The sequence below is a fragment of the Podarcis tiliguerta genome, assembly GCF_965153285.1.
Source record: "Podarcis tiliguerta genome assembly, chromosome: 7".
Lineage (NCBI taxonomy): Eukaryota > Metazoa > Chordata > Lepidosauria > Squamata > Lacertidae > Podarcis > Podarcis tiliguerta.
The window spans coordinates 432567-459223 of NC_139540.1; the positions used below are offsets into that span (position 1 = coordinate 432567).

The 26657-nt window shown below is 56.0% G+C and overlaps 1 protein-coding gene across 6 annotated transcripts in view; it reads right to left on the reverse strand.

Annotated features, from left to right (window-relative positions):
• The window catches only part of PLEC (plectin), a 115036-nt gene extending 88643 nt beyond the window's left edge, over positions 1–26393 (reverse strand). For 3 of the 6 annotated variants that reach the window (XM_083448900.1, XM_083448902.1, XM_083448893.1), the window contains exons 1-4: positions 26231–26393; positions 24143–24183; positions 23470–23577; positions 14946–15147 (exon numbers count right to left, since the gene is read on the reverse strand). In XM_083448900.1, the coding sequence (XP_083305026.1) occupies positions 14946–15147; positions 23470–23577; positions 24143–24183; positions 26231–26378 (499 nt within the window). In that variant the 5' untranslated portion in view covers positions 26379–26393. Of the gene's footprint in view, positions 1–14945; positions 15148–18584; positions 18747–20825; positions 21148–23469; positions 23578–24142; positions 24184–26230 lie in introns of those variants that run through there. The other 3 variants (XM_083448897.1, XM_083448903.1, XM_083448898.1) reach the window with 3 other exon arrangements.
• Positions 26394–26657: the final 264 nt, after the last annotated feature.

Sequence of the window (26657 nt, forward strand, 5' to 3'; positions counted from 1 at the left end):
ATCACAGAATTATTGAGTTGGAAGGAACGCCAGGGGTCATCTAGCCCAACCCCCAGCAACGCAAGAACCAGAGTTCAAGTGTCCCTGACAGGGGCTTGCTCGATTTGACCCTTAAACACCTGGTGCCTTTTGCCTCTTTGGGGCACACCTCTTCCTGGCGACAGGTCTCCTGGCAGACAGGGCAGCATTTCACAATACAGCCGGGGTTGCACCTGGGCAAGCAAAAGTCCCTTCGTTTCCCTGAAAACAGGGCTGGGCCTTTCAGGGCTCCCCCCCCCCCCCCGGGGATGGCTGGAGGGAGGAAACTGGCTCTCTTACTGGTAATCAGCCTCTACCCAGAGTGCAGGAGCAGGATGACGCCCTTCCAGGCTGGCCCCCAGCCTCTGCCCAAGATTGCTTAAGGCAGGTGAGTGACCTGCGTGGGGGGGGGGGAGGGAGGGCAAAGTGTCTGTCCAGGGTGGGTGATGTCATCTCCCCAGGTGGGTGCTGTTTGCCGAACCTCTGCACACCAAATAAATAAGCTTTTCAGAGAGATAAACCCACTAAACAAGCCCAGCCAAGAGGAAGGCCACACCTGTGTGCAGGGCGAAGGGTTAAGCCGCCACTGCCCTGGGATTGCAGCTACCCAAAAGAAAGACAAGTGAGGCTTCTCCGGAATCCCCCCTCAGGCTGGAGGGAAGCAAAGCAGGAGGTTTGAAGAAGAAGAAATTGGAAGAAGAAATTCCGACGAAAGAAGAATGGCAGACGAAATTAATGGGCTATGCAGAATTGGACAAAATGACGGGAAGGATTCGAAACCTGCAGGACCAGAGATTTACACAAGATTGGAAGAAGTATATGAATTATCTGAAGAGCAACTGTAATCAACAAATTATGCCAGTAGGACTACGAGAAGTTTTGTGAGGAGAAATATACGAGGTGTTACAAAGTAGAAAAAGATAGAGAGATATTGGTTATGTGTTTGAAATGTACCGTATTTTTCGCCCTATAGGACACACTTTTCCCCCTCCAAAAATGAAGGGGAAATGTGTGTGCATCCTATGGGGCGAATGCAGGCTTTCGCTGAAGCCTGGAGAGCGAGAGGGGTCGATGCGCACCAACCCCTCTCGCTCTCCAGGCTTCAGGAGAGCCCCACCGCCAGCCCCACAAGCTCAGGGGACAGCGGGGAGGCGGAACGCTGGCATCCCGCTGTCCCCCGACTTGGTTAGAAGGCTGGCGGGGGGGGGGGGGGAGAAGCCTGCTCCTCCCTGTCGCCAGCCCCGCAAACTTGGGGGACAGCAGGGAGGCGCAGCGTGCCATCCCGCTGTCTCCCGACCTGGTTTGGAGGCTGGCGGAGGGCTTCCCCCTCCCCCAGTCCCGCAAGCTCCTAGAGCAATGCCAAAGCTGCACACAGCTTCGGCATGGCTCTGGGTCCCATTCTGGGGGCTGGGGTTGGGGGAAGCTCGGGCTTCCCCTGCCCCAGCCCCGTGCCTGGGGGGGGGGAATAATTTTCCCCCCTTTATTTCCCCCCCCCCAAAATCTAGGTGCGTCCTATGGGCCGGTGCGCCCTATAGGGTGAAAAATACGGTAATAGGGAAAATAAGAAATGCATACTAAGAGATTAGATTGGAAAATTTTCAGACAGGACTCATGGAAGTAAAAAAAAAATTGAATAAGATGTAAAAGTATGTTTAATTATTGTTGAAAATGGTACGTTAAAAAACTAATAAAAATTTATATTAAAAAAAAAGGTAGCAAAGCAGGAGGACCACAGAATGGCAGAGTTGGAAGGGATCCTGATCTAGTCCTAGTCAATCTAGTCATTTGAGAGCCAGTGTGGTATAGTGGTAGTCTTGCAATCTGGGGAACCGGGTTCGCGTCTCCGCTCTTCCACATGCAGCTGCTGGGTGACCTTGGGCCAGTCCCACTTCTCTCAAGTCTCTCAGCCCCACTCACCTCACAGAGTGTTTGTTGTGGGGGAGGAAGGGAAAGGAGAATATCAGCCTCTTTGAGACTCCTGAAGGGGAGTGAAAGGCGGGATATCAAATCCAAACTCTTCTTCTTCTTCCAGCTGAAGAATCCCTGAGGGATGGCCACCCAACCTCTGCCCTGAAACCCCCAAGGAAGGAGAGCCCACCGCCTTCCCAGGGAGTCCGTTCCATTGCTGAGAAGCTCTCATTCGCCCGGAGCAGAGAGAGAGTCACCCACAGCTTCCTCCCTTCAGCTGCCCCAGGGCGGTTTCAGAGGCTCCCCTGGGACTCAGATGTTTCTCAGAACTGGGGGGTCATAGCATGTCCCTTGCAGAATAGAATGCATCTCTCAAGCTCCCCATGGCCTGCCAGAACTGCAAGTTAAAAGTCCAGAAGATCCCTTGGATAAGATGAGGGAAATATACACCTTTTTGCGCCCTCCAGGGGTGTCCACCCATCACTAGTGACAGATAGACAGGAACGAAGTTGCTTTCAAAGCAGTGACTTGAACAGTCAAACCTCAGCTGTCGATCATAATCCATTACGGAAGCCCCTTCAGCTTCCAAAGTGTTCAACAACCAAGGCGCGGGTTCCGATTTGCTGCAGGAGCTTCCTGCACTCAGCAGAAGCCGCTTCGGACATTCGGCTTCTGAAAAACAGAACATTTACTTCCAGGTTTTCGGCGTTCGGGAGCCGAAACATTCCGAAACGGAGGCGTTTGGGATCCGAGGTTTGACTGTACATAAAATAGGTGGGTTGTTTAGTACTGCTGGGCCCTGAACCAGGGGGAGGGGGGCTTCTCCCCGTCACCCACTGTGCCCTCCAGAGACGCACCTGCCTTTGCCATCTGATCCAAAGCGCCACCAAAATAGCTGGAGAACGAGGAGCCCTGCCAGGCATTGTGCAGGGGGCACGGCAGGCGGGGAGAAAACCCTTTTCAAGGACAACGGGTGCTGGGAAGCAAAGGGAGCCTTGCTTGGCCACTGCCTCGCCCCACTCCGTCTGAGACCACTGAGCAATGCTGCCCTCCTTTCTGGCAGCAGTTCAATGGATGCCGGAAACTGAACCCAGGACCTTCTGCAGGTAAAGATGATGTTCTCTGGCCCCATTCCCGAAAAAATCGCCAATGGGAGCGTCTCACAGAGCTGCTCTGGCTGCCCATCTGCTACCCAGCCAGGTTCAAAGTCCTTCTATTAATTGACAATGCCCTGAAGAACTTGGGTCCAGGGCACCTCAGGAATCGCCTGAAGCCTTCTGATCCTGCTCAATCACTGAAGGAAGCTCGTTTTACAACATCTGCCTCATTGACCCGGTCCTGTGGAACTCCCTGCCAATGGAGATTCAGCGGGCGCCTTCTGTGCCAACTTTTAAAAGCCTGCTGAAAACTTTACTCTTCCATCTAAGGCCCAAGCAGGCAGTTAATACATCCCTTCCACAATCGTCTACTGATGTTTGTTTTTAATTCTTTTGCTTTGAACTTGTTTCTAAGTTTTTCTTATTTTACTGTGTGGCTTTGTATTATTGTAAACCACTGTGATAGAAATGATACAGTGGGACAGAAATATTTTTTATATAAATAAAGAGTCGCACCCCTTCCACTCCCCCTGGCAGGTAGCCAGACCTCTTTCCTCATGAGCAAAGGCCCACAGCCAGAAAAGGCTCCCATGTGATGAGTGCGCAGGCCAGAGAACTCCTCCAGGGAAGACCATCTCACCTGCAGGCCAGGAGAGGCTCCGCAGCCTCCATGCGCTGGCAGCAAGGCAGCCAAAGCCGGGAACCTGAGCCAGGTGAAGCCAAGGACACAGAGGGAGGGCCAGAGCGGGCAGGACTGGGCGCTCCAGGCCCCTTCCTCTCTGCTCCCTCAGGCATCCCTGGCATGCCACCCAGGCCCAAGTCCTTCAGCATGCAGAAGTGGCACCTGGGCAAAGTGCCAGGAGGGGCACAAAGACAGGCAGAGGAAACTAAGCGCCCTCAAGCCTGTGGCTGGAGCTTGGAGGGCAGGGGCAGCCAGAGAGAAGCTGAAGGGGAAAGGGGCGTCTCTATGGGATTCAGAGCTCAGCCTCAATGAAAAGAACTGCAGCCCCTGTTCTTTTCTCCTCCTCCTCCCAGGGGCTAAGTGTCCCCCTCAGAGCAGAAGGAAAAGACTTCGGGGGAAGCCAGTGAGAGAGAACCAGGGAGCTGGAAGGGAGAGGCCAAGGGCGCCCCCCACCCTCCACAAGGCCAGGCCAGACCCCAGCCCTCAACCAGCCAGTGCAAGGCAGAGCACACCACAGGGCTGTAACTCATCAGCACAACACCTGGGTTCAGTTCTCCGCACCTCAGTACCTGATGGACCTCCTCTCCCCATAGACCCCCCCCCCCTGCACGTGTCCTTTGAGGCCCTTCTCTGGGTGCCCCCTGCCTGAGAGGTCCAGAGGGCAGCAACACGAGAACAGGCCTTTTCTGTGGTGGCTCCCCATCTGTGGTTGGCTCTCCCCAGGGAGCCTCGCCTGGTGCCAGCATCACATGTCTTCAGGCGCCAGGCAAAAACATTCCTCTTTACCCTTCGGCCATTAAACACTCAATGTGCAGTGGGGTCCAAACTTTTTTCAAAGAGGGCCAGATTTGATGAAGTGAAGGGCTGTGGGGGCCGACCGAAGGGCCAGCCAATGTTGTTGAGCTTCTCGTAGGATTGAAGTTGTTGAGGTTTTTTTAGGATTTTACCCCAGGAAATAGACAGGCGCCGGCGGGCCAGATTAGGCCCCTAAAATAGACTTTGGACATGCCTGGTCTATGTATTTTAGATGTGGGGGGACTATTATCATGATTATTCTATTATTAAGCTGCGTATTATTCTTTATTTTTAGGCTGCACAAATTAAGTTCTCAGTGTTGTACACTGTCTGTCCCGGACTGAGCAAGTGAGCCAGGCCAGGAGGGGGTGGACTCTCCTTCCTTGGAGGATGGGGGGGGGGTAATAAATATATTATTATTATTAGCAGTGGTTGGATGGCCATCTGTCATGGATCCTTTAGCTGAGACCCCTGCATTGCAGGGGGTTGGACTAGATGACCCTGGGGTCCCTCCCAACTGCCATTCTGTGGTTCTGTGGTTCCAATCCCTCCTCAGCCATGGCGCTCACGGGGTGACCTGGGCCCAGGAGCTGCTTCTCAGCCTAACCTACCTCACAGGGTTGTTGCAGGGATAAAAATACGGAGGGGAGAACTACGCACATGACCGTGAGAACCTTGGAGGAGAAGGTGGGATCACGGAATCATAGACAGAAATGCAAGAAGTAGATACAGTGGACGCTCGGGTTGCAAACGTGATCCGTGGAGGAGGCACATTCGCAACCCACAGCGTCCCAAACCCGCAGCTTCTGCACACGAGCAGGTTGCAATTTGGTGCTTCTGTGCATGTGCAAAGCGCAATTTAGTGCTTTTGTGCATGCACGAGTGCCAAAACCCAGAAGTAACCCATTCCGGTACTTCCGGGTTTTGGCGTGTCCGTAACCCAAAAATGTGCAACCTGAAGCGTCTGTAACCCGAGGTATGACTGTAAATAAATGGGCTGTCCGTGGGTCCAGTGCCAGGCCTTGCCCTCCCTCCTGTGGGGCCGAGGAAGGTGCAGAGAAGCTGGACTGGACACTGCCCAGCCTGAGATCAGGGGAAGGACCCAGCCGGGAGCGCTGGCCTAAGGGAGGAAGAGAGGGTGACACCGTGGCCCCCGCTCTCTGCCCAGGCGGCTCCTGAGTCTCTGCTTGGCTCCTCTGGGGGCTCCTTTGCTGCCAATGGACAAGGAGGAGCTTGGGGGGGGGTGAAGGGACCTGTGTTGCAGGGCCCCCTGCTGGAGGCTGCTCTCACTGCAGGGCAGGACCAAGGCAAGGGGCATCTCTGCCCACACAGCCACTGCTGCATCACACACACACACCCCACACACCCAGGAGACTAGGCAAGAGGGGCCCAGGCCCCCATGGTCCCAAACGGCATAGGAGAGAAACAGTCCCCCCACTAAGGACAGAGAGAAACTGGTGGGTGAATCTGTCCCTTTCAGGTCCTCTCCGTTTCTTCCCCTTCTGCTCTTCAGTTCTCCAGGCCAGTTTGCAAATTATTATTTTTTTAAGTCTCCATGAAGATCCAGCAGCATGTTCATGCAAATGTCTCTCCCAATATACAATGCAGTTTTCCCTAATAAGCACCTTTCTGCACACAAGGTTATGCACACTTTATCCCTGTACAGTTGTACCTTGGTTCTCGAACTTAATCCTTCCAGGAGTCCGTTCGACTCCCGAAACCATTCGAAAACCAAGGCACAGCTTCTGATTGGCTGCAAGAGCTTCCTGCACTCAATAGGAAGCTGAGTCGGACGTTCGGCTTCTGAAAAACGTTTGAAAACCAGAACACTTACTTCCGGGTTTTCGGTGTCCGGCAGCCAAAACGTCCAAGTGCCAAGGCGTTTGAGAACCAAGGTACAACTGTATATGCAGAGCTGCAGTTACCGTACTTGGCTGAGGAACTGCCCTGCAAAATCAGGAGCATTTCAAAGGCCGCAGGGGTCCAGTCTAGTCCTTCCTTGCTTGGAAAAGTGGGCATTCGGCTGGGCCAGGGATAGATTGGGGAATGGAGTCAGTTCACGTTTCCTTGGATTTCTCTCCCCCATCCTTACCTGCGGCCAAAGGGAGAGCAGGTGACTCTCAAGGTGTGTGGGGGGGAGACCTTGAGCTGCTGGAGCACAGGCCAGACCCCAGGCAGACCCAAGGAGAGTGCCCACCCAGAGCGTGCCCACTTAATTTACAACAAAGTGGCAGTGCAGAAGGATTTTTTAAATCATATAGTTCGAAACTCATTATATAAGGTCTGGGACAGGTATCACAGATTATTAGAGCCTAAGATACCCTGGTGGGTATCCCCAGTGGAGACGATATCGGTAAAAAAGAATAATATGGGTACAAATTGGGTAACCAACCAGCAACTGATAAAAATAGAACAGGGCCAACAGGTTACCAGGTTTTGTTTTCAATGAATGCAGGGACACTTTTCAACTTCAATGGATTTTGTATGGGGGCTGATTTGTAAATCTGGGGGCTATCCCTGGGAAATGGGAAGATCTGGTAACCTTACAATGCACATATGTGTAAACCTTTTTTTTTTCTTTCTGTTATTTTGTAGAGATAAAAACCTCAATAAAAATTAATTATTATTTTTTAAAAGGAGAGTGACCCAGAGGTGCTGAATGGAGCAGGATGACACCCCCCCCCTCGCAGGCAGAGGGCCAAGCAGAGCAGCAGCAGAGGCAGAGGCTGGAGGCCTCAGCGTCAACAGAGCAAGCAAACAAGACCTGCCCACGCCCTGCCGGCTATGGCAGGTGGTGGCTGGCTGTGCCCCTCCCTCTGGCAACAGGAAAGGAGCTGTGGGGGCCATGCACCTGGAGAGCGCAAGGGTGGGGGGGGGTCTGGAGTCTGCAGGGTCTCTCATTCTCACACCAACAAGCCTCAGGGGTTGCTGTGCTGTAGTGATCAGATGGGATTACCATGAGGAATTATAAAATATACATCAAGCCACTGTGTCCACAATGAATGCATTGAGTTGACTGGGTTTAACGTATTGACCATAATTTGTGATTAAATCCCATAAGCTTCTACATTTATGCCATATTTCCTCTACTGTCCATTTCTCTTGCTTGACAAGTCACACACACACACACACACACACACACACACAATTTCTGATATGTTAATCTTAGGATGTTAATCTTAGGGCCAAGAAAGAGATCTCACCTGAAGGTGATACTGATCGCTGTCCTCCTGGCCACCCTTCTTATCATGTATATTGCTTGTTTATCACCTCCTAGGGTTGCCAGACGGCACTCCTTTGTAGTTCTGTTCTTTGTAGTTCTGTCCTTTATTTACCCCAGAAGTGCATGCTTAATTAGCTTTTGTAGTTTAACTTTGTCCCCACGTGGGGTTTGTTGAAATGCTCAAAAGAAATCTGATTGGTTCTTACAAACACTCTATAAAAGGTTCTTGTGAATAAAAGGACCTGGGCCGCAGGGTGGAGAGAGAGATTATTATATGCACCCTTCCCAGAGTCATAGAATCATAGTTGGAAGAGACCACAAGGGCCATCGAGTCCAACCCCCTGCCAAGCAGGAACCACCATCAGAGCACTCCTGACATATGGTTGTCAAGCCTCTGCTTAAAGACCTCCAAAGAAGGAGACTCCACCACACTCCTTGGCAGCAGTCTTGCTGGTTCAAGCCTCTGTGTGTATTCTTATTAATCAGAGTTCATTCCTTCCTTTGCTTTGGGAACGCCTCACTGTGCAAAACCAGCAACTGGCTTTGCCAACAGCCAGGAAGAATGAAGGCCAAGGGGGAGCTCTTTGCCCTCCCCTCCAACCAAAAAGAAATCCCTTTACAGCACATCACAGAAATGGCCAAAAGGCTCTGGAGGCCAAAACCCAAGACCTCCAACCCACCTGACTGACCAACTGTGGTCAGACTGCTCCTGTGAGGCCAGCTGGAAGGAGTTTCAGGTTTGGGGGAAAGGGCTTTCTGTTTGCCCAAGGCTTGCAGCTTTTAGTTTTTCAGTTTTGCATTTGCTTCTGAGTTTCATTGTTTTCCATCTGCAAATCGTTTGGTTCTTTCTATCTTTGGCTTCTTTTAATATTGCTTTTGTTGTTCTTGTGAAATTGTTAAATTGGAAGCCTCCTGGTAGATTCATGAAACCGAAAAGCAAAACAGATTTTTTTTAAAAAGCTGAATATAATAACTAGAGAGAGCAGGTGCCAGCCAGCTGCTTAGCAGGAAGGTGCCAGTCAAAAGGAGAGGCCAGGATGCTCTGCGAGGCGCCAAGGTCTTGTCCACATTGGAGCATCATTCAGCTGCTATTCCACCCACCCCCCATTCAAATTAGATGCAGAGCAGTGCACACCTGCACATATTTGAATTTATATATGAGGAGCAACTTCCTCTTTCCTGTTCCCTTTTGGATCTGTCCCTGCCATCCGATGGGTTGCGCATGAGCACAGACAGCGGAGCATGAGCCTTGCTTTTTAAAATAAAATTCCCCACCCAAGAAGTGTGCAAAAGCACGGAGCCAGCCTATTGTAACTTACTTGTGCAAGTCTGAGTGATACAAAAAATATATGTGCACACACATGATGTGATTATATATAAATGGCTGAGCTCCTGAAGTGCTCTTACTAGCAAACCGGGGGCGGAAAAGAATGAAAGCAATTATAAATTTTCAGCAAACGCTTTTCAGAACGCTGCTCAGTATATCGGGTGTATAGATTTTCAATGTGGTTTGCTTCTGCAGTTTTCTGGTTTTGATCTGAGGGATCAAACAAAAAAGAATATTCCTTCCTTCCGGAAAGCACTGGAAATAGTTAAGAGCACAGCTGGAAAAGTCATGGGGAAGCAGCAGGCATGGAAAGGGGAGGAGCAGAACCGCCCACCCAGAAACACTGAAACAAATCACTGGCGACTCCCAGCAGAGAGGTCTGGAGCCCAGTTTCCCCCTGACTTGCTGCATCTTCCCCATAAGCAAGCACGGAGAACCTTGGGCCCCCCAGATGGTACCCAACTAGAGCAAGTACGGCCAATAGCCAGGGCTACTGAATGGAGTTGCTGGCCTCCATCTAACTCGAGAGACAATGGAGTCTGCCTCCAGGGGTGAAGTCCAACCGCTGTGTTAGCAGCACTGAAGTGCCTTCCCTGGGGTGCAAGCCTGGGCTGTGTGTCTGGAGGTCCTGGGCTGCCCAGAGGACAAGACCCCCCTCTTGGCATTGCAAAGGAAAGCAGAGCGAGACTTTGGCACCAACTTGGCTGCAGGAATTGCGTGGAGGAGGCATACCAGGCACCACCCAACCGCCTTAGGGACTCCCATTTGGTTTGCTCCTGAGCCTTTTCTTCTCCCAAAGAGATCCTGCAAGGCAGGGGGGGTTTAGGACCAGAGTTTTCCTTCTCCTAGGTGGGCTTCCTTCCCAGGTAGACAGATGAGCCCCACCTGCCCCTCACATCCCTCTTTAGTTCATGCAGAAACTGCCTTCTTGACCACTGGACCCCCTCCTGGTCTTGTTGATGGGAGCTGCAGTTCAGCAACATCTGGGGGGCCAAAGGTTCCCTATTCCTGCCGTTTTAGGTAAACCCAAATTTCCAAGGGGAAAGCATTAAGCCTGGTGTTGTTTGGCAGTAACCTCATGCGAAGGACGCAAATTAAAGGGGGACACATGCAGCTGCAAGCGCAGTGAGGAGCAGCCCCATGTGAGCCCCGCAAAGTCACAACGCACCGCATGCCTATTAGGCCGGCTGCTAGAAGCAGTTTTGCCGTCCACCACAGCTGTCTTCCCTGCAGGCAGGCAACATGGATTCCACATCCATTCAGAGCCCTCCCCAGGTATTTCCTGAGAGGTGCCAACCCAGACCAGGTGCCTCCCCAAGTCTGCCACCTGCTGATGACTCTGTGCCCTTAAAAAAAGAAATATACCTCCAGCCACATTTTCTCTGCACTCCTGAGCCACGCATGACAACGGCACAAGGAATCTTTCTGCATGAAGTGAGGTCTCTCTCTCTCAGAAAAAAAAGGGGGTTGGGGATCCCCTGGGCATCACATGCTAACTTGTTCTACTTATAATGCTTGTTTTTCCATCTCTGAAATCGCCTGAAGCCTAAACTGGAATGCACTTTTGTCGTTTCGGGGTTTTGTTTTGTTTTCATTAACTTGGGTTTAGGTTCTGTTTGTTCCTGAACATTTGCGCCTCTTGCTTCAGGTCACTCCTGCAGCTGCCTTGGGGATTCCCAGGATCTGGCCCAGACCAGCCTCTGTGCTGCCCCTGCCGGGATCTTTGGGAGGAAAAACAAGTGCGGCACATGAAAGGCAAAGCCCCAGCGCACAGGCTCCACACTGGTTTGGAACGTGTGCGTGGCTCTGCCGGATAAGCCCTGGCTTTGCGGCTGGCTCCCCTCACGTAGGAGGCGAAGACCGGTTGGACAGCTTTCAGGTTTACAGAATCGTAGCTAAGCTTTGTGCAAAAGCTTATTGTGGCCCAGAAACACACCTGGAGCCAGGTGAGGAGGACAGAAACCAGTTAAGGTGCAGAAGGGAACTTCCCTGCTCTTGGCTGTGAAGCTGAAGTTGGACAAAGTTGGCAGGCTGGTCTGCGCCCGAGTTTGGTGGAGGGGCCGCCCTGGAACTCTGGCTCCCCTGCTCAGAATGGGCCACATGATCAGAATGAAAATTTACTCCCGCCACACTGATTTTTCTTTTTTCCTGATAAGCAATACATTGGAAAACAAAAAGAAAACAACTCCTGGCACTGCTCGACTTATAACACAGAACACAACTGCTTTATATTATGACTAAGGGACATCCAGGGACGCGGGTGGCACTGTGGTCTAAACCACAGAGCCTAGGGCTTGCCGATCAGAAGGTTGGCAGTTCGAATCCCTGCAAGGAGGTGAGCTCCCGTTGCTCGGTCCCTGCTCCTGCCAACCTAGCAGTTCGAAAGCACGTCAAAGTGCAAGTAGATAAATAGGTACCGCTCTGGTGGGAAGGTAAACGGCGTTTCTGTGCGCTGCTCTGGTTTGCCAGAAGCAGCTTGGTCCTGCTGGCCACATGACCCGGAAGCTGTACGCCGGCTCCCTCGGCCAATAAAGAGAGATGAGCGCCGCAACCCCAAAGTCGGCCACAACTGGACCTAATGGTCAGGGGTCCCTTTACTGTTAAGGGACATCCAGGAAATATAAAACAATGCAGCTACATAAGAACACAAATTGTTCCAAAATACAATATTGGTTGTTCTTGACTCTTCCTGCCCCACTCACGCTCCTCTCTTGCCACACCCTTGGAGAACCACTGGTGCCCGCCTGAGGGAGACGTGCCCCTTTCTGTCCCATAATAAACAAACCTCTGAGGGCACCGGGTTGGGGAGAACTCGTCTGGCCTTCAGCCATGCAGGTTTTATTTGTTTGCATACAACTCCTGTCCGCCCAGGCCAAGGGGTCTAACACCACAATGTTGCTTGTTTGTCTTGTAAAGCTCCAGCAAACATTCAAAAGCAGCAGCCCTGTGATCCCTGCATTGCAGGGGGTTGGACTAGATGACCCTTGGGGTCCCTTCCAATGGCTCCAGGACTCATTCTCCAACAGCAGCAAAAGGCAAAAATTCCAGATCCCTTTGCCTGCCCCTAGGCGCCCCCCTTCTCTCTCAAGGGCAGCATAAGAGCAGAGGGCAGGCCAGGTGGGCTTCTTCTTTCCCTATGGAGGGGCCTCCACTGAAGAGGCCCTGCTGCCCCCCTTGTGCTCATTCACCCACTGCCCCTCAAGGACCTCTGATGTGGACCACAGCGCATGGGAAGGGGCAGAGAGGAAAAAGCGGTCCTTGGGCTGCCCATTAGGTGCCAATTCACTAAAGGGAAGAACCAGCACCTTCAGTTGAGCCCCAAAATAAGCAGGGAATCAACAAAGAACAAACAGGATCTTCAAACAGGACCAGCTGTTTCCCAGCAAATGTGTAGCTGCGGTATTTGAACCTTTTTGCAGTTTCCAGAGGTGTTCAAGGGCTGCCCCATGGAGAGCAGATTACAGGAGTCTAGTCTGAAAGTAGTTGATGCAGCATAACACCTGCTTGCTGTGTGTGTGTCTTTAGCAAGATCCGTTCACGTGGCCTGTCCTGCTTCCAGCTTCTTAGACTGGACTCTCCTAGCAGAGAAAGATAAGGGGCCAGGCTTACAAGGGGGGCGTGTGTGGGGAGCAGGATGCTGCCATGGCCTGGCCTGCAAACCGAGCTGGGCCCCCTCTGTCATCTCCAGGCTCTGTCACTTGGCGCTGGGCTCCTTCCACGACCCTAACGAGGGCCTCACGGGAGAGGGGGTTGTCACCAAATAAGCTTTACTCAGAGTAGGCCCACTGAAATGAACAAACATGTCTGCCCTGAACAACCCTTCCCTAGGAGGCGAGGCTCAGCTGATGGCCTCTGGGATGCTTTATTGCCTGTGAGATCCCAGCCGAGGTCCCTAATAATGCTCTGCTAATGAGATTTCATCCTCAGCCAGGCAGAAGAGCTTCCTGCATTTCAGGCCCAGGAGGAAACGAGAGGAAGGAATATCACCCACCCCCACCTGTCCTGCCCCCCCCCCCACTTGCATTCGCTAGGGTGGTTGTTAGGTGGTAATTTTCTGAAGCACCAACATTTTTGGTATACAAAAAGCTTATTTATACAGTGAGTGTTTTCTCCTAACTTCAGAAGAATGGAGGCGACTTGAAAGAGAAAGGAGATTCGGGGCTTCAAGTCCCCCCCACTGCCCCCCTCCCCCGCTCCCTGCAGCTGCAGCAGCACCCTGAGCTGGGGAGTTGGGACTGTGAGGAGGAAGGTCTTTCCCCCTTTCACGGGGGTCCTGTCACCCCCACTGCCCTGGCCAGGGAGGTCGGAGCAGCAAGGAGAGCAGGGAGCCCCACCCCCACCCCCCATTTCTGACCATAACCGGCCTGCAGGCTTCCTGGCCCCCAGCACACCTCCCCCCCCCCCAGGCAGAAGGCAGCTCCCCCTGGGCCAGAGGATGATAATTCCACAAAATAAGCAGACCGTGGGGAGGGAGGACAGTTAAACGCTGCAACTGTTGATGACACAGCGAATGCAAAAAATAAGGGCTCATCAGAAATGTCCCAACTCAGTTGTAGCAGAAGCTGTCAAGGAGGAGGAAACGCAGCGGGTTAAGAGGCACTTTTGGAAAATCTCCGGGTTCCTTGCCAAAATCTCCTGAGCAAACTGAGCAGTCACAGGTTGAGAGGGGAGAACCATCCCTCCCCCCACCTATCTGCTTTTATTTATTAAACTTCCACATATATATTTCAAGGCAATGCACAATCGGCAATAAAAGCAACTCAAAATCAGCAGGCGAAACGCAATGCAATGTGGCCGCCCCCCTCCGTCCTTCTCTGGATGCAAGGTCACCCATCAAGGCAAGCAAGGCTGATTCAGATCCAACCCTGATCTCAACCCAGATCAAAATGAGCCAAGGAGGTCTGTTTCCTCCACAAATATCTGTCTTTGTGCCCCACACCCATCTCAAGTGCTTTGCCCCCAAAGGGGGTATTTGCAACAGGGTGGGAGTTGCTAAGACCATCGGGCGCAGGGCGGGTTTCCTCCAAGGAGGGGCCACCCTACCACCTCCTTCGGGGCAACAGGCACCCCACCCCCACCCCTCAAGACGGAAAGGCTCATCAACCCCAGTGATGTAAATCAATATGTGAGAATATGCAGGAAGGGTGGGAAAATTAAAGGGAAGGGAAGATGCTGAATATTTTTGTTAAAAGAAAGATATTGATGGTGGAAATATATTTTTGAAAGCGAATGTGATTTTGGAAATGGTAATAATGAAAAATGTAAACAAAAGTTACAAAAAGAAAGAGAGGGTCTCCAACCTGTGACCCTCCATCACCCCCAGCAGCAGCCAGGCCAGCTTCCATCAGCCGGGAAGGGCAGCGGTCAAGAGGGCACCTCGCTGGGCACAGACGCACAAGCACCCTCTCAAGGGTGGCGAAAGCAGATCCCACAAACCGTGTCTGGATGGAGCTGCATCAAATGTGGCATCCATTTCCCTGAGGAGGCAAACCACTTTGCCCCCCAAGTGCCCCGTGAGCAACTCCCAAGGGGTCTCTGAGGCGCCCCAGACTCCCTCCACCAACGTGGATCTCAAGCGCCTACAGACCATCCTACAGAGCTCTGCTGGGCAATTACTCAAGAGACGTGACGCAAGCCCCCGACACAACACCCAGCCCAGACGCAGCTGCAACGGGAGACCCCAAAGCACCCCTGGCAAGTGGCCCCCAGAGGGACCCCTGGGTGCACAACAACACGGTGCCACAACACGGCGCAAGGAGGGGCAGGGCCAGGGATGGTGGCTCACAGAAGCTCCTGGTGGCCTCGCCAGGGTCAGCTCAGGAGAGCCACTCGCCCTCAGGGCCCCAATCCAGCAAGACCCCCTGATCTGGGCCTCCCAGCCTCAGCCCCCTCTACCTGCAATGCGGATGACCGCTCTCTCCGCAGGGTCCAGGACCGTCCCGTTGCCGGACGACGCCTTGGTCCTCTTGGTCCGCTGGTGCTTGGGGAGGTTCCAGGGCAGGGTGTCCCCCGGACTAGGAGAGCCCCCGCTGCTGCCGCTGGAGCTCTCCTCCGCCATCTTCGGCTTCTCCTTCCGGCGGGAAGAAGACATCACCTCCTGCAGGGCGGGGAGGAGCAGCGTCAGAGATGCAGAGACAGGGAGCAGCCTGGCCCACCCTGGGCCCCCATTCTGCAGGATGGGGGGTCCCTGTGGCCAGAGCAAAGCAGCTTGTCCTGCAGGGAAGGCCTAGGAGCCCCCTCCCCCCCCCCCCGTTGAGGAGCAGCTCTGCAGCCCAGACAATGGCCTCTGAGGATCTGCCTGTGGAGCCAGGTAGCTCAAGCCAGCCAGCCAAGCCGCATCCTGCAGCAGGGAGGGGAGCAAAGTCCTCATCCCAAGGGGGTCACTTGGCAACCTGGCGGGAGGGAGGGGGAATTCCTGGCCAGCCTCAGAAGCCTCCATCCGGAGACCCCCAGTGGGAGTCAAGTCCTCAGCCTCAACTCCCTGCTGCCTGTCCTGGCTCCCGGTGGGGCTGCTCAGGGGGAGCTCCCAGGAGGACAGCTAGCACCATCCTGCCCCACTACTTGGGGGTCACGATCCTGCAGGATAATCCTGACGCTCACCCAGAATCTCCCTGGCCTGAGAAGACATATGACACCAGAGGGCCAATCCTGTGCTATGACCAGCTATGAAAGCTCTGCTTTTTGGGGGGCGATATAGACACCCCACCCCCAGGCAATCCCAAGCAGCTGACCTTCAGGACCCGAGGGGAAGCCGGGGGTGTCTGCATTCCTGGTGGGGTTCCAGGTTAGGGGGAAGTGCCTGGAGGTGGGGGGCGGGAGGGAGAACGTCTACCAGGTTGAAGGAGAAGCACTTGCCCCAAACAGCCCCCTGGGGACTATGAGGATTCAGAGCTGGGCCACCCAAGGCACTAACCACTGAACAGCACTGCCAAAGGCTGAGGAAGCCCTGCCAAGGCCCGGTCTGCTGCACCCCCACCTCCAGCCTTGAGGAATTCCTGGGGCTCACCTGGGCACGATGGGGGCCAGGAGCAAAAGCCCCCACCCTGAATGCCTCAGCACAACAAGCAGTGGAGGGAGGTGGACCCCCACCGTTTTTCAAATGGTTCTTTATGACCCTCCTAACTAGAGGCAAAAGTTGCTCCAGGGCCAGAAATGGTCTTCTGAAACATCCCCAGGTATCTTAAGCAAGCCAGCCAAGCCACACATTCCAGAAGAGGAGGGGAGAAAGGCAGGCTTTTTTACACCCTTCCTTACCAGGAAGAGAAATGATAATTAGTCAGGCTCCAGGCATTAAACAAACCCTCCCCCCCTCCTCAGTCTTTCCTCCCTATCTCAGAAGAGAGATAAAAGTGAAACCACAACTCTCTCTGTAAAAAAAAACGAGAACTCATGGAGCTCCAAGGAAGATGAGCTTGAGAAGAGTCCTGGCCTAGAAAAGAAAGCAGCATCAGGTTAAACTGTGGAACTCCCTGCCACAGGAGGCAGCCATAGCCACCAACCCAGATGCCTTAAAAGAGGACAGGTTTATGGAGGGGAGGGCTATCCCTGCCTCCAAACCTCATTGCTGGGAAGGGCAGCTGAGCAGAGGAGGCTTGTGAGCTTCTTCCTGTCTGGGCATCTGAGCTGCCCCTGGGAGAACAGGATGCTGGGCTCCGTGGGGCCCCGGCCTCATCCAGCACAGGAAGCCCTCTCTCTTTCCCAACCCAAGAGGCTCTCGTGGCCTCAAGCAAAGCAGCTGAGGTGCAAGCCCACCCAAGACCCCACGCCCCTTACGCACATGCACACACCCACCCTCTGCACATAGACACTGGCACCCATGCATTCACAGGCACCCTCCCCCTTCGGAGCGCTCCCACCTGCATCCTTCCCCTGGCACAGCCCTGGTACAGGCTGGCCCGGGTGTGGGTGTGGGTGTGTGCCTCTATGGTCCTGCCACACAGCCAGGGGTTAGACTAGACAGCCCCTGGAGGACCCAAACTTTGGCTGCTGCAGGAGCACTTTGCTCTCCACCACCTGCCCCACCAGAGCTAGGAGCCCAGCCCCACCTGCCTCCATGCTGACTCACCCCCTGCTCTGGGGCAGGGGGCACACAGGGCCCAGAGCCCCTGAAGGACAGCTGCCGCCAGCCGGGTTCCGTTTTGGCCCAATGAAGGGGCACAGGCAGGGCCTGGCAGAGAGATGGGCAGAGGCCCCTGGCTCAGGGCTGGAGCATCCTCAAGGACAGCTCTTCCAGGTCAGGGTGAGGGAAAGACCCCCCCCCCATGGGTCCCCTGCTGCCGCCCCTCAGTGTGGGGCCAGTTGCGGCCTGACTCTGTGCCCAAGGGAGCTCCTTCTGTCCCCAGGAGCCCAAGAGGCTCCCCCCATGTCCTGGTGGAGAGAGGAGGAGGCAGGGAGACCTGGAGCCCCCCCCCACCCATTACAGGGAAAGCGTGGCTAAGCCCTCTGGACCCTGTGAGACTCTGCTGCCTGCCTTCATCTCAGCAGCCAATTCTAGGCCCCTGAGGCCCCCCTCCCCCCCCAGGACAGAATGCAGCCCCCTCTCAGGCGCACCCCCTCCGCCCCCAATTGCCTCTTGACTGGGGAGCCTGACGTCAGGCTGCTTCTGCCAGGAAGTGTGTGTGTGGGGGGGGGTGATTTTGCATCCTCCAGGGCGGCTGGGGGCTGAAGTGCCAGTGCCAGCTCTGCCTCCTACTTGGCACTTTGTGGTTGCCATGGACACAGCTTCCTGGGCACCAATAGGAAGCTGGGGGGGGGGACACAAGCCCAGGTGAAATCAGGAGGCGCCCCACCCCCTGCCCCACACACCCCTCCTGCACAGGGGCTTCTCTGGGCCCAAAGGGCCTCTCTCAGCAAACTGGCCCCTTTCTGGTCAGCCTGTCCCCTGTGGATCCCACAGCCCCACTCACCCTTTCTCTGGGTCGCAAGAAGCTGCACGCTGCCCTAGAGAAAAGGACTGGAGGAGGGCAGGAGGCTCCAGATCGCAGCTGGACTGCGTGGCCTCGGGGCCAGGAACCAGCCCAGCAGGGGAGAGCCCAGGCCCAGCTCCCCTAACCGGTTCCCGCCCCCGGGGGCCTGGCTTCTCCACCTTCTTCTCCCCACCCCCAACTCCAGCACCCCCGGAGGCCTGGGAAGAAACCGCAGGGTGGGGGTGGGGTTCCAGGGTGCCCATGCCCCACAGCAGCACCCTCCCCCTGCCCAAGGGGCTCTGTTTGGAGAATGCAAAGCGCCCCGTGGCTTCCCCTTTGCTTTGCCCACACAGCAGGGCCCGGAGTCTGCAGGGGGCGCCCAGCTCTGCCCCACTCTGCTCTCTGGGGACATCTGCTGCAGGCCAGGCCAGCAGAGAACACAGACCGGCTCCCCACGACACCCACGGACAGGGAACAGTGGAAGCAGCAGCAGAAGCCGGCCAGGGGAGGGAGGCGCCGTCCTGGCATCCCTCGGCCCCTGAGCCTGGCCCTCTCCTGACGCATCCTAGGAAGGAAGGAGGGCAGGCGGGCGGGCAAGCCGGCAGACCCCCCACCCGCGACCACTCACCGTCTCCGGGTGCGCGGGTGCGTCCTGCCCCTCTCCTGCCCACGAAGCATGTCTGCCTACCTTGCCAAGGCAGCCAGGAAAGCGGGCCGGGCATGGGCAGGGCGCAGATGGCAGGCGGCAGGCGGCATGGGGAAGGGGCGACCCTGGCGGGGGCTCAGCGCCTGGCAGGCGTCACGCGGAGCCCGGCAGCAGCAGCGCCGGCAGCGATAAGTTGGGCTCGCCTTAGCAACATGCAGCCGTTTTTTGCAGCGCAGGCTCCGCCTCCCGCTCTGCTGAGCACTGCAGCTCCCGCAGGGTGTGTGTGTGCATGCGTGTGCGCGTGTGCGTGCGCGACAGAGCCGGCGAGTGTCTATCTCGCCTCCGCACCCGCCCAGCGCCGAGCGGCCGGGCCGGCTGAATTATTAACCAGGGCACAGGCTGGCAGCAGAACAGAGCCCATTCAGAGCCGGACAATGGACGGAGCCCATCCGCTGCCAGCCTCGCAAACACAGAGCGCCCTGGCAGCCGGACCCACGCCGGGGCCTGCCAAGCAGGGGGGCACAGCGCCCTTCCCTCCTCGCCTGCCCACCCCGAGGCAATGATCCTGCCCCCAGGGTCCCTGGCCTGCTGGCAGGGGGGCACTGGGCGAGCCCCGCAGGCCTCCCCACCGGGACCCCCATCTCCCCCCGGGTGGGGCAGGCAAGGGATTCTGCACCTCTGCCAGGCAAGGGCAGCTCTCTGACCTCGGCTGGCCTGACCCACAAGCACAGGGATATCCGGGGCCTCCGAACACACAATCCGGGGCAATGTCGCCTTCCACGGGGAAACAAAAGGAATAAATAGAGCGCGCACTTAGGGGAAGATCGAGAGCCCCCTTTTGCCCCCTCCACCTTCAGCCCCTGCTCATCCCGCCGGAAGATGTGGTTAGAGAAAAGTGGCAGCAGCCCTGAGGGGGGGCCACGGAAAACAAAAGGAGGTTGGGGGTCCCGCACCCCGTTTCCTCTGCCCTTGGGGAGCCCCACTCAGATCACACCACGCGGCTTCATTTGCACCCCAACCACAGCCCCCCCCGGCCTTCCTGCTGTCCAATTCCTGATTCCCCTTTTGCCTGCCCTCCCACTGTGGGGCTGGGGGCACAGGACCCCCACCCTGGCTGCTAGGCCCCGCTCTGAAGAGAGAAGCCCAGCCTCGCCCGCACCCCATACAAACACGCCCCACTGCGACCCCCACATCTCCTGGTCGCCTTCCGCCAGGCGGAGACTGCGGGCAGCTGGGAGCCCCACCCTCGTTCCCCACAAGCCCGAGGAAGCTCCGAGCCCCACCCAGGAGGAGCTCGGGCGAAGCCAAGAAGGCGCCGCTGCTCTCTGCCCCCCCCAGCAATCCTCAAAACGGAGCCGAGCCTCTCCCCCTGCGCGAAGCTTCTGCCGCTTTGAGAGACCGTCCGCTTGACCCTGTTCTTCGTGGGTAACATGGGGAGATGGGGGGGGGGTGACACTTGTGTTTTCCAAAGCCCGATTCACCCCCTGAGACACAATGTGCCACGTAGGCCGGGGAGCGGGGTTCTCTGCAAAGTGGCCCCTTCCCTTCTCGGAGGGGGTGCCCAAAACGAAAGGAAGCCACCCATGGGAGTCACCTAGGGCAAAAAGGACCCAATCTTCCAGGCGCAGGACCCCCCTCCCAGGGCAGCTACAGACCCCCAGCCCCTGGCGCCCCAGTGCTATTAAGAGCCGCGCAACAGTCAGGCATTCAACTGGTGCAGCCTCCAAAAGCCAGGAGACACACTGGTGGGGAAACAGCTGCTTAGTGCCGTAGTGCTAAAAGTTCAGGAGCCCAACACACCCCCCCCAGTAATAAATAAAAGTGGCGGAAGAGACTGCGAGGTCTTGGGCCTCTGCTTGTGAGCTGCTGGTCCAGGCTGTGCTAGAGTCCTTCCTGGGCACTCCACAAGCAGGTGGCAGGGAGTCCCGCAGGCCATAACAGCAAGCCCTGAAGCCTAGAGATGGGCAGAGGTCTTGGAAGCAGGCACTTTAGCCTAGTCCTACCTGGAGATGCCACGGGGGGGGGGGTAGCTACTTTCCTCCCCTTATTTGTGGCCCTTATAAGAGCTGGTAAAGCCCAGAGGCAGGCAGGGGCCTGTTACTGATGCAAAAGGGCTCCATGCAGCCAGGCAAGAGCTGGCCCTGGGAGCAGAGGAGCCCATTCCATTGGAAGAAGGTGGCACCCACAGCTCCCCCCACCCACAGCCCCCATTGCGCTACCTACAGGCCTCCTGCAGCAGCAGCAGCAGCAGGAAGAGAACGCCAGGCAGCGGCGGCGGGTGGAGGTCGGCTGCATGTGAGCCCCCAGGATGGAGCCAGGGCCCCCAAGTGGCTCTTCGTGGGCAGCGTGGGTCTTGCCGAACGCAGCAAGCGGCCCAGGCTTAAATGGCAGGGGGCAGCGGGGGCGGAGCAGAGGAAAGGCCTCTTCCTGCCCACCCACCCGCGTGGTGCCTTGTTGATCTGGCACAGAGAACAAGGCCAGGCTGTCCGGAGCCACAGCAGCCCCACCCAAGGCCCCGGGGCAGGCGCTCAGCAAGGCTTCCTGGCGGACATTGCTTCATAGAACCAGAGAAGGGTAGAGCTGGGCGGGACCCCAGTGGTCATCTAGTCCACCCCCTGCAAGGCAGGACTCGCAATGGAAGCATCCCTGGCAGAGGGCCACCCAAACTCTGCTTAAAAGGAGGTTCCCCACAGCAGGGGAATGGCAGGCAGAAGGTCCCAGGTTCAGTCCCAAACAGCATCTCACCTACATTGTGGGGTTGGACTAGATGACCCTCAGGTCCCTTCCACCTACGGTTCTGTGATTCTTTTGTCTCTGAGTCGGGCTGGGAATGCCCCCTGCCCAAGACCCCGGAGAGCCATTTCTGCAGACAAAACTGAGCAAGGCAGACCAGTGGCAGCTTCCAGGCCCCCTGCCTGAATCCCTGGACTAGACAGACCAGCGGCCTGACTCTGTGTAAGGCACCTTCTTCCTACGCTCCAGGGACAGAGTCGGAGAAGGGCTGTTGGGAAATGGCAGCACCCACAGACGAATCCATGAAAGGATGAGTCCTAGGCAGGCGTCATCCTGCGGCACTCACTGCCACAAGGCGGCTCCAGGGACTCAGCTACGTTAATAAGGAAACAACAATTCGGATGCGCTATAAACATGCAACACCAGATGTCGCCAGAGAGCAGGAAATTTTTATACCCATTTTTATATAGGGGTTTGTTTGTTTGTTGTTATAACCATCTAATGTCTGACTTATTTATAGCAGGGTTTTCCCCCTGTGTGTAGATCCACATCAGGAACTGTGCACATTGACCTATAGAGTTTCACAACTGGCCAAACAGCCCCAGCCCAGAGGAAGGGGGCAAAGTGTTCAGGCTCCTCTGCCAAACCCCCATGGCTTGCGCATGGGACAATTGTGGTGGGTCCCCCAGGAGAGTCTCCTTAGGGAGCCAGGAGCATCTGTGCTCACCATCATCCCCTCAGATCACAAGCCTCTTTGCATGCCTGTCTCTCAGAGGCAAGAGTGAGGTAGAAAAAGGAGCCTATGCAAGATCTGGCCTCTTGGGCCCCTCTTCTCCACCCTGGGATGCCCGGGGTCCTCAGTGTGGCACAGGTGGGCACCTGGCGCCTTCAAACATCCTTCTTGGCATCTGCCAAGCCACTCTGTCCCTCCCAGGTGTTTTATTATTATTATTATTATTATTATTATTATTATTGAAGGTGGCTTTCGCATTCTTCACATTTATTTGTTTGGTTAGGGGGAGTTGCCTGCTTCGTTTGTTTGCTCTGAGTTGTGTTTTATTCGTTAGAGAATAAATATTAGGAGACCTTTTCCCTGTTCTGCTTTTCTGGAGGGGAATTCTGAGCACCAGATTCTCTTCTTTGAAATGAGAATTTTGCAGTATCCATGAAAGTTGCGTAGATTTCCAAATATGTCCAGAAAATTTTGAGGACCCCTCTGGTTTGCTCTGGTGCCCTGTTCTCCCCCCCCCCCCCCGGCCTCTTGCCTCTCCAGGGATCGTAAACTCCCTGGGAGAAACGGGGGGGGGGGGGGCTCCCTCTCCCTTGGCACAGGTTGGAAAAGTGCTGCATGCATCCTTCACCCTCCGGCCATTGATTGGTTGATTGACAGCATTTGTTCATTTTGCCCAGAAGCTCAAGGCGGCATATTCATGGTTCTCCCCCTCCTCGTTGAATCTGCACAACAACAACCCTGTGAGGTAGAGCAAGGCGAGAGGCAGTGACTGGCCCAAGGTGGGCTTCATGGCTGAGTGGGGAGGACTTGAACCCAGGTCTCTCCCAACCCAACATGCCAACCATCGCACCACCACTGGCTCTCAAACAGGGTTTTGGAAGGGCTCATCCTGCAAGCCTCTCCCATCACACGCCTCATCTTCAGAGCTTGAGTATTTTGCAATAGGCAGGCCAGTGGGAGAGGCCTCTTCTGCCCCTGGGCTACCTTTGCATCCCAAATGTTCAAAGTGGTTTGCAAATAACATTCAGCAATAAGTAACATATCCACCCACAATAAGCCCTTGAGCTGGATCACATAAAACACACCTCTTCCTTCTCCTCCTGGGAAAGAAGCAAGTCGAGGAGGAAGGAAGCTGAGCAGAATCTCTCCACCTGCCCCCTGAGGGCCCACGGCTCCCAGGTGCCCCCCCCCCCAGGAGAAGTCCCCTTGGGAGTTCATGGTGGTGGTGGCAGCAGCAGCAGAGGCTCCTCAGAGTAGCCAACCAGCTCCTCCCATGCCAGGTGCAAGGCGGGTGGCACTGGGGGCGAGGGGCAGCTGAGCTGGGCCTGAGCAGCAGGTGCAAAGCGGGGAGAGGCACCCTCTGGGCTTCCACCTAGCCGGGCACACCCTGATCATCCTCACCTGCTGCTTTGTTGCTGCCAGGGGCACAGAGTCCGGCCCAGAGGATGCTGCCTGCTCCTTCCTCTGACTGGGTGGCGGCTTTCCCTTGGCACTCTTCTTCCGGCGCTTCTGGAGGTGGCAGACAAAAAGAGGGAGGTCTGGGGACCTGCAGGCAGCCCTGAGACACAGGCACACACACCCCTGCCCTCCAGTGCCCCCAGGGGGCAGAGGCCGGAAGGGGCGCAGGGTGGCTGCGTGCCAGCCTGCCGTGGACGTCTTTCTCTTCCCTCTCCTCCTCCTCCTTCCGCAACCAAGAGCCTTCTGTTCTCGCTGGCATGGTGAGGAGGCGAAGTGAGTGCCCTTGTCAAGTGCCCAGACAATGGGGGCCTTGAGGGCTCCCTGCCTGCCCCCTATCACGTGAAGGAGGACCCTCCCCTGCCCCGCCTGCAGCCCCCACAGCAGGGCAGCATGCTTCGGGGAAGGTTTGGGGCTGGCAGGAGAGGCCACTGCCAACAGGGCCAGTGTGGGGGCCAGAAGGCAAGATTATGCTTATGACCCCGTCCATCTGGCTGGGTAAGGTGTGGGGCCCAGGGGTCTGCAGGAGAGGCGGCAAAGCCTGGGGGTCAGGGGAGCCCCTGCAGGGAGCTCTAGGGTGGGCTGGGGGAGCGCAAAACAGACCCAGGCCGGGACTCACCTCGGAGGTTGTCTGGGACTTGCTTCCTCCCAGCTGCTGACCTGGGGGGAGAGAGTGGGGGGCAGAGAGTTAGGCCAGCAGTGGAGAGAAAAGAGAACACCCCACTCCAAGCCAGAGGGCAGGATGGAAACCAGAGCAGGCTGGATCAGGCCCGTGGCCCAGCAAGCCCAGTATCCTGTTCTCACAGTGGCTGTGCAGTTGCCCATAATGGGAAGCGGGGCAAGCAGGATTGGAACCCAGACCCCGCTGTTTCCAGCAACGGAGATTCAGAAGCAACATTTCCTCCAGATGTGAAGAAAGAGGAGGGGGCTCAGGACACTTTCGGGGGGGGGGGGGCTTTCCTTGGCTCCTTGTCTTGGCTTCGTGGCTGTTGCCCTGCGCCCAGTTCACAGGAGGCCCAAATAGCAGACACGGGAAAAGGAGAGGGACAAGGTGCTACCTGATTATCCACCAGACAAAGCAGCCTGTGGAACAGAAGGCCACAGGAAATCACCTGCCAGTTCAGGAAGGCCTCAGAAATGGGGCCAAGGCAGTTGCTCTTCTGGATTCTGCTCCAGAATGCTTTCTCCGAAACCGACACACCTCGTTTGCTCCTGTGCTCCACCATGAACCACCCCAGATATCTTTAATAAAGGTCAGTAGAAATTGCCTAGAGGGCCCATCTAGTCCGGCATCCTGTTCCCACAGCAGCCAACAAGATTCCCCACAGGCAGCGGGGGATGGTGGCACCCTCAAGATGGGTGGGGGCTCAGCCCCCTGCCCCCAAATATTGAAGGGACTGAAGCCCCTTCTGCCCCCATCACCAGCACCCTGCTAGTAGCCTTCAATAGCCCTCTCCTCCATGAATTTGTCTCATAATCCTTTAGCGCCCCGTTAAACTATGGAACTCACTCCCACTTGAGCGCTTGTGCTTGAATCCTGCTTGCATCGGTGAGAACAGGAGGCTGGACAAGATGGGACATTGGCCTGATCCAGCCGGCTCTTGTGATGTTCTTACGGGTCCAGAGGGCCATTCCCCACGACCCCAAGGTCTCGTTCCTGGTCGATCACCCCCTTCAGAGCCCGTGAGGGTATTTGAATTCTCCTGTGCCTCACTTTACACTTTCTTGCATGGACTCTTGCTTGGCAGGGGGTTGGACTCGATGGCCCTTGTGGTCTCTTCCAACTCTATGATTCTATGACTCACATTTGCCGTTTGGATGACCATTCTGTCTCTGTGTTGCTCTGCATCAACATCGAGTTTTGACCTTGGATGAACTAACCCCAAATTCCTTCCCAATTGCAATGTTGGGGGGGGAGGCAGGAGGTGGAGAGGAACTAAGACAAGCCCTTCCACATCCGGGACAGAGGTCCACTGGGCGCAGCCTCGGGTTCCCACAGGGGCCTCTTCTGCCTCTCGCTCGTCAGAAATCATCTTAAACCGGCTGCATGCTTTAAGCCAGCAAATAATGGGAATAATAATCATAATAATAATAATAATAATAATAATAATAATAAGCCACAGCCCTTATTTTCCTGAAGCAGAGACACTGGCAAAAGGTCAAAGGAGGGAGAAGATTTCTGCATTAGCTGGGGCATTGTGGGACGGCAGCGTGGTCCAGTGAGGTGAGCCAGTGAGGTGAAAAGTTGTGGCTAAAGACATGTCTGTGAAATGGGCGCAGCAGCAATGCTATATGTTAGACCAGCGCAGGGAGCCAAGCCTCCAAGCCCTTTGGAGTCAGGAAGGCCTGGAGGAGAACCTTGCTCACAGGGACTGCCTTGCAGGGGCAAAGGGAGGGCAGAGGGAGTGTGCCCCATATTGCTCACCCCCCAGTTCACTTTGAAGGGAGATAAATAAATGCATCGCATCCAAGTATTAAGATAAATAACACCCCCTCCAAAGCTGCAACAGGCACCCCAAGAAATGGGCTCAAGGCCCCGCAGCCCTCTGCCTCCTGCTGCCCCTCCATCTGCCCCCCTGCAAGCGAGAGGAGGGGGTCAGGCCCAGAGCATCTCCCTCCCTCCTGCAGCCCCTTGGAAGGGCTCCCCTGCCTGGTGAGGATGCCCTGCGTGCCCACAGGGGGCTGGATGGGTGGCCCCGGCACCTACCTGCCCAGAGACTGGGGGGCTGGCGTCCCCGCAGGGAGCAGAGCAGGAAGAGAGCCCACACTCCCAGGGAGCCCAGCACCAGGGAAGCTACCCAGGCCACGCGCAGCCAGGCAGGATCGCTCAGTGCCCACGGGCTCAGGGAGGCCATACTCAGCCTGCCGTGCCACGCCAGCCGCTGCCTTTGGTGCGAGAGGGAGGGAGGAAGGAAGGAGGGTGTGCCGGCAGCAGCAGCAGCGCCCCGTTAACCCTCGCCGGCCTGTCCGCAGCCCAGATGGGTTCCAGATGTCCGCTGCCTCCCTCCCCACAGCTGGGCCGCTCCTGGTGAGTCAGACGGGCAGGGCGGGCTCTTAACCCTCAGTGGGAACACAGGCCCTGCCAGGGCTGACAGGGCCAGAGGAGTCCTGAGGGGGCACAGAGGACCCCCTTG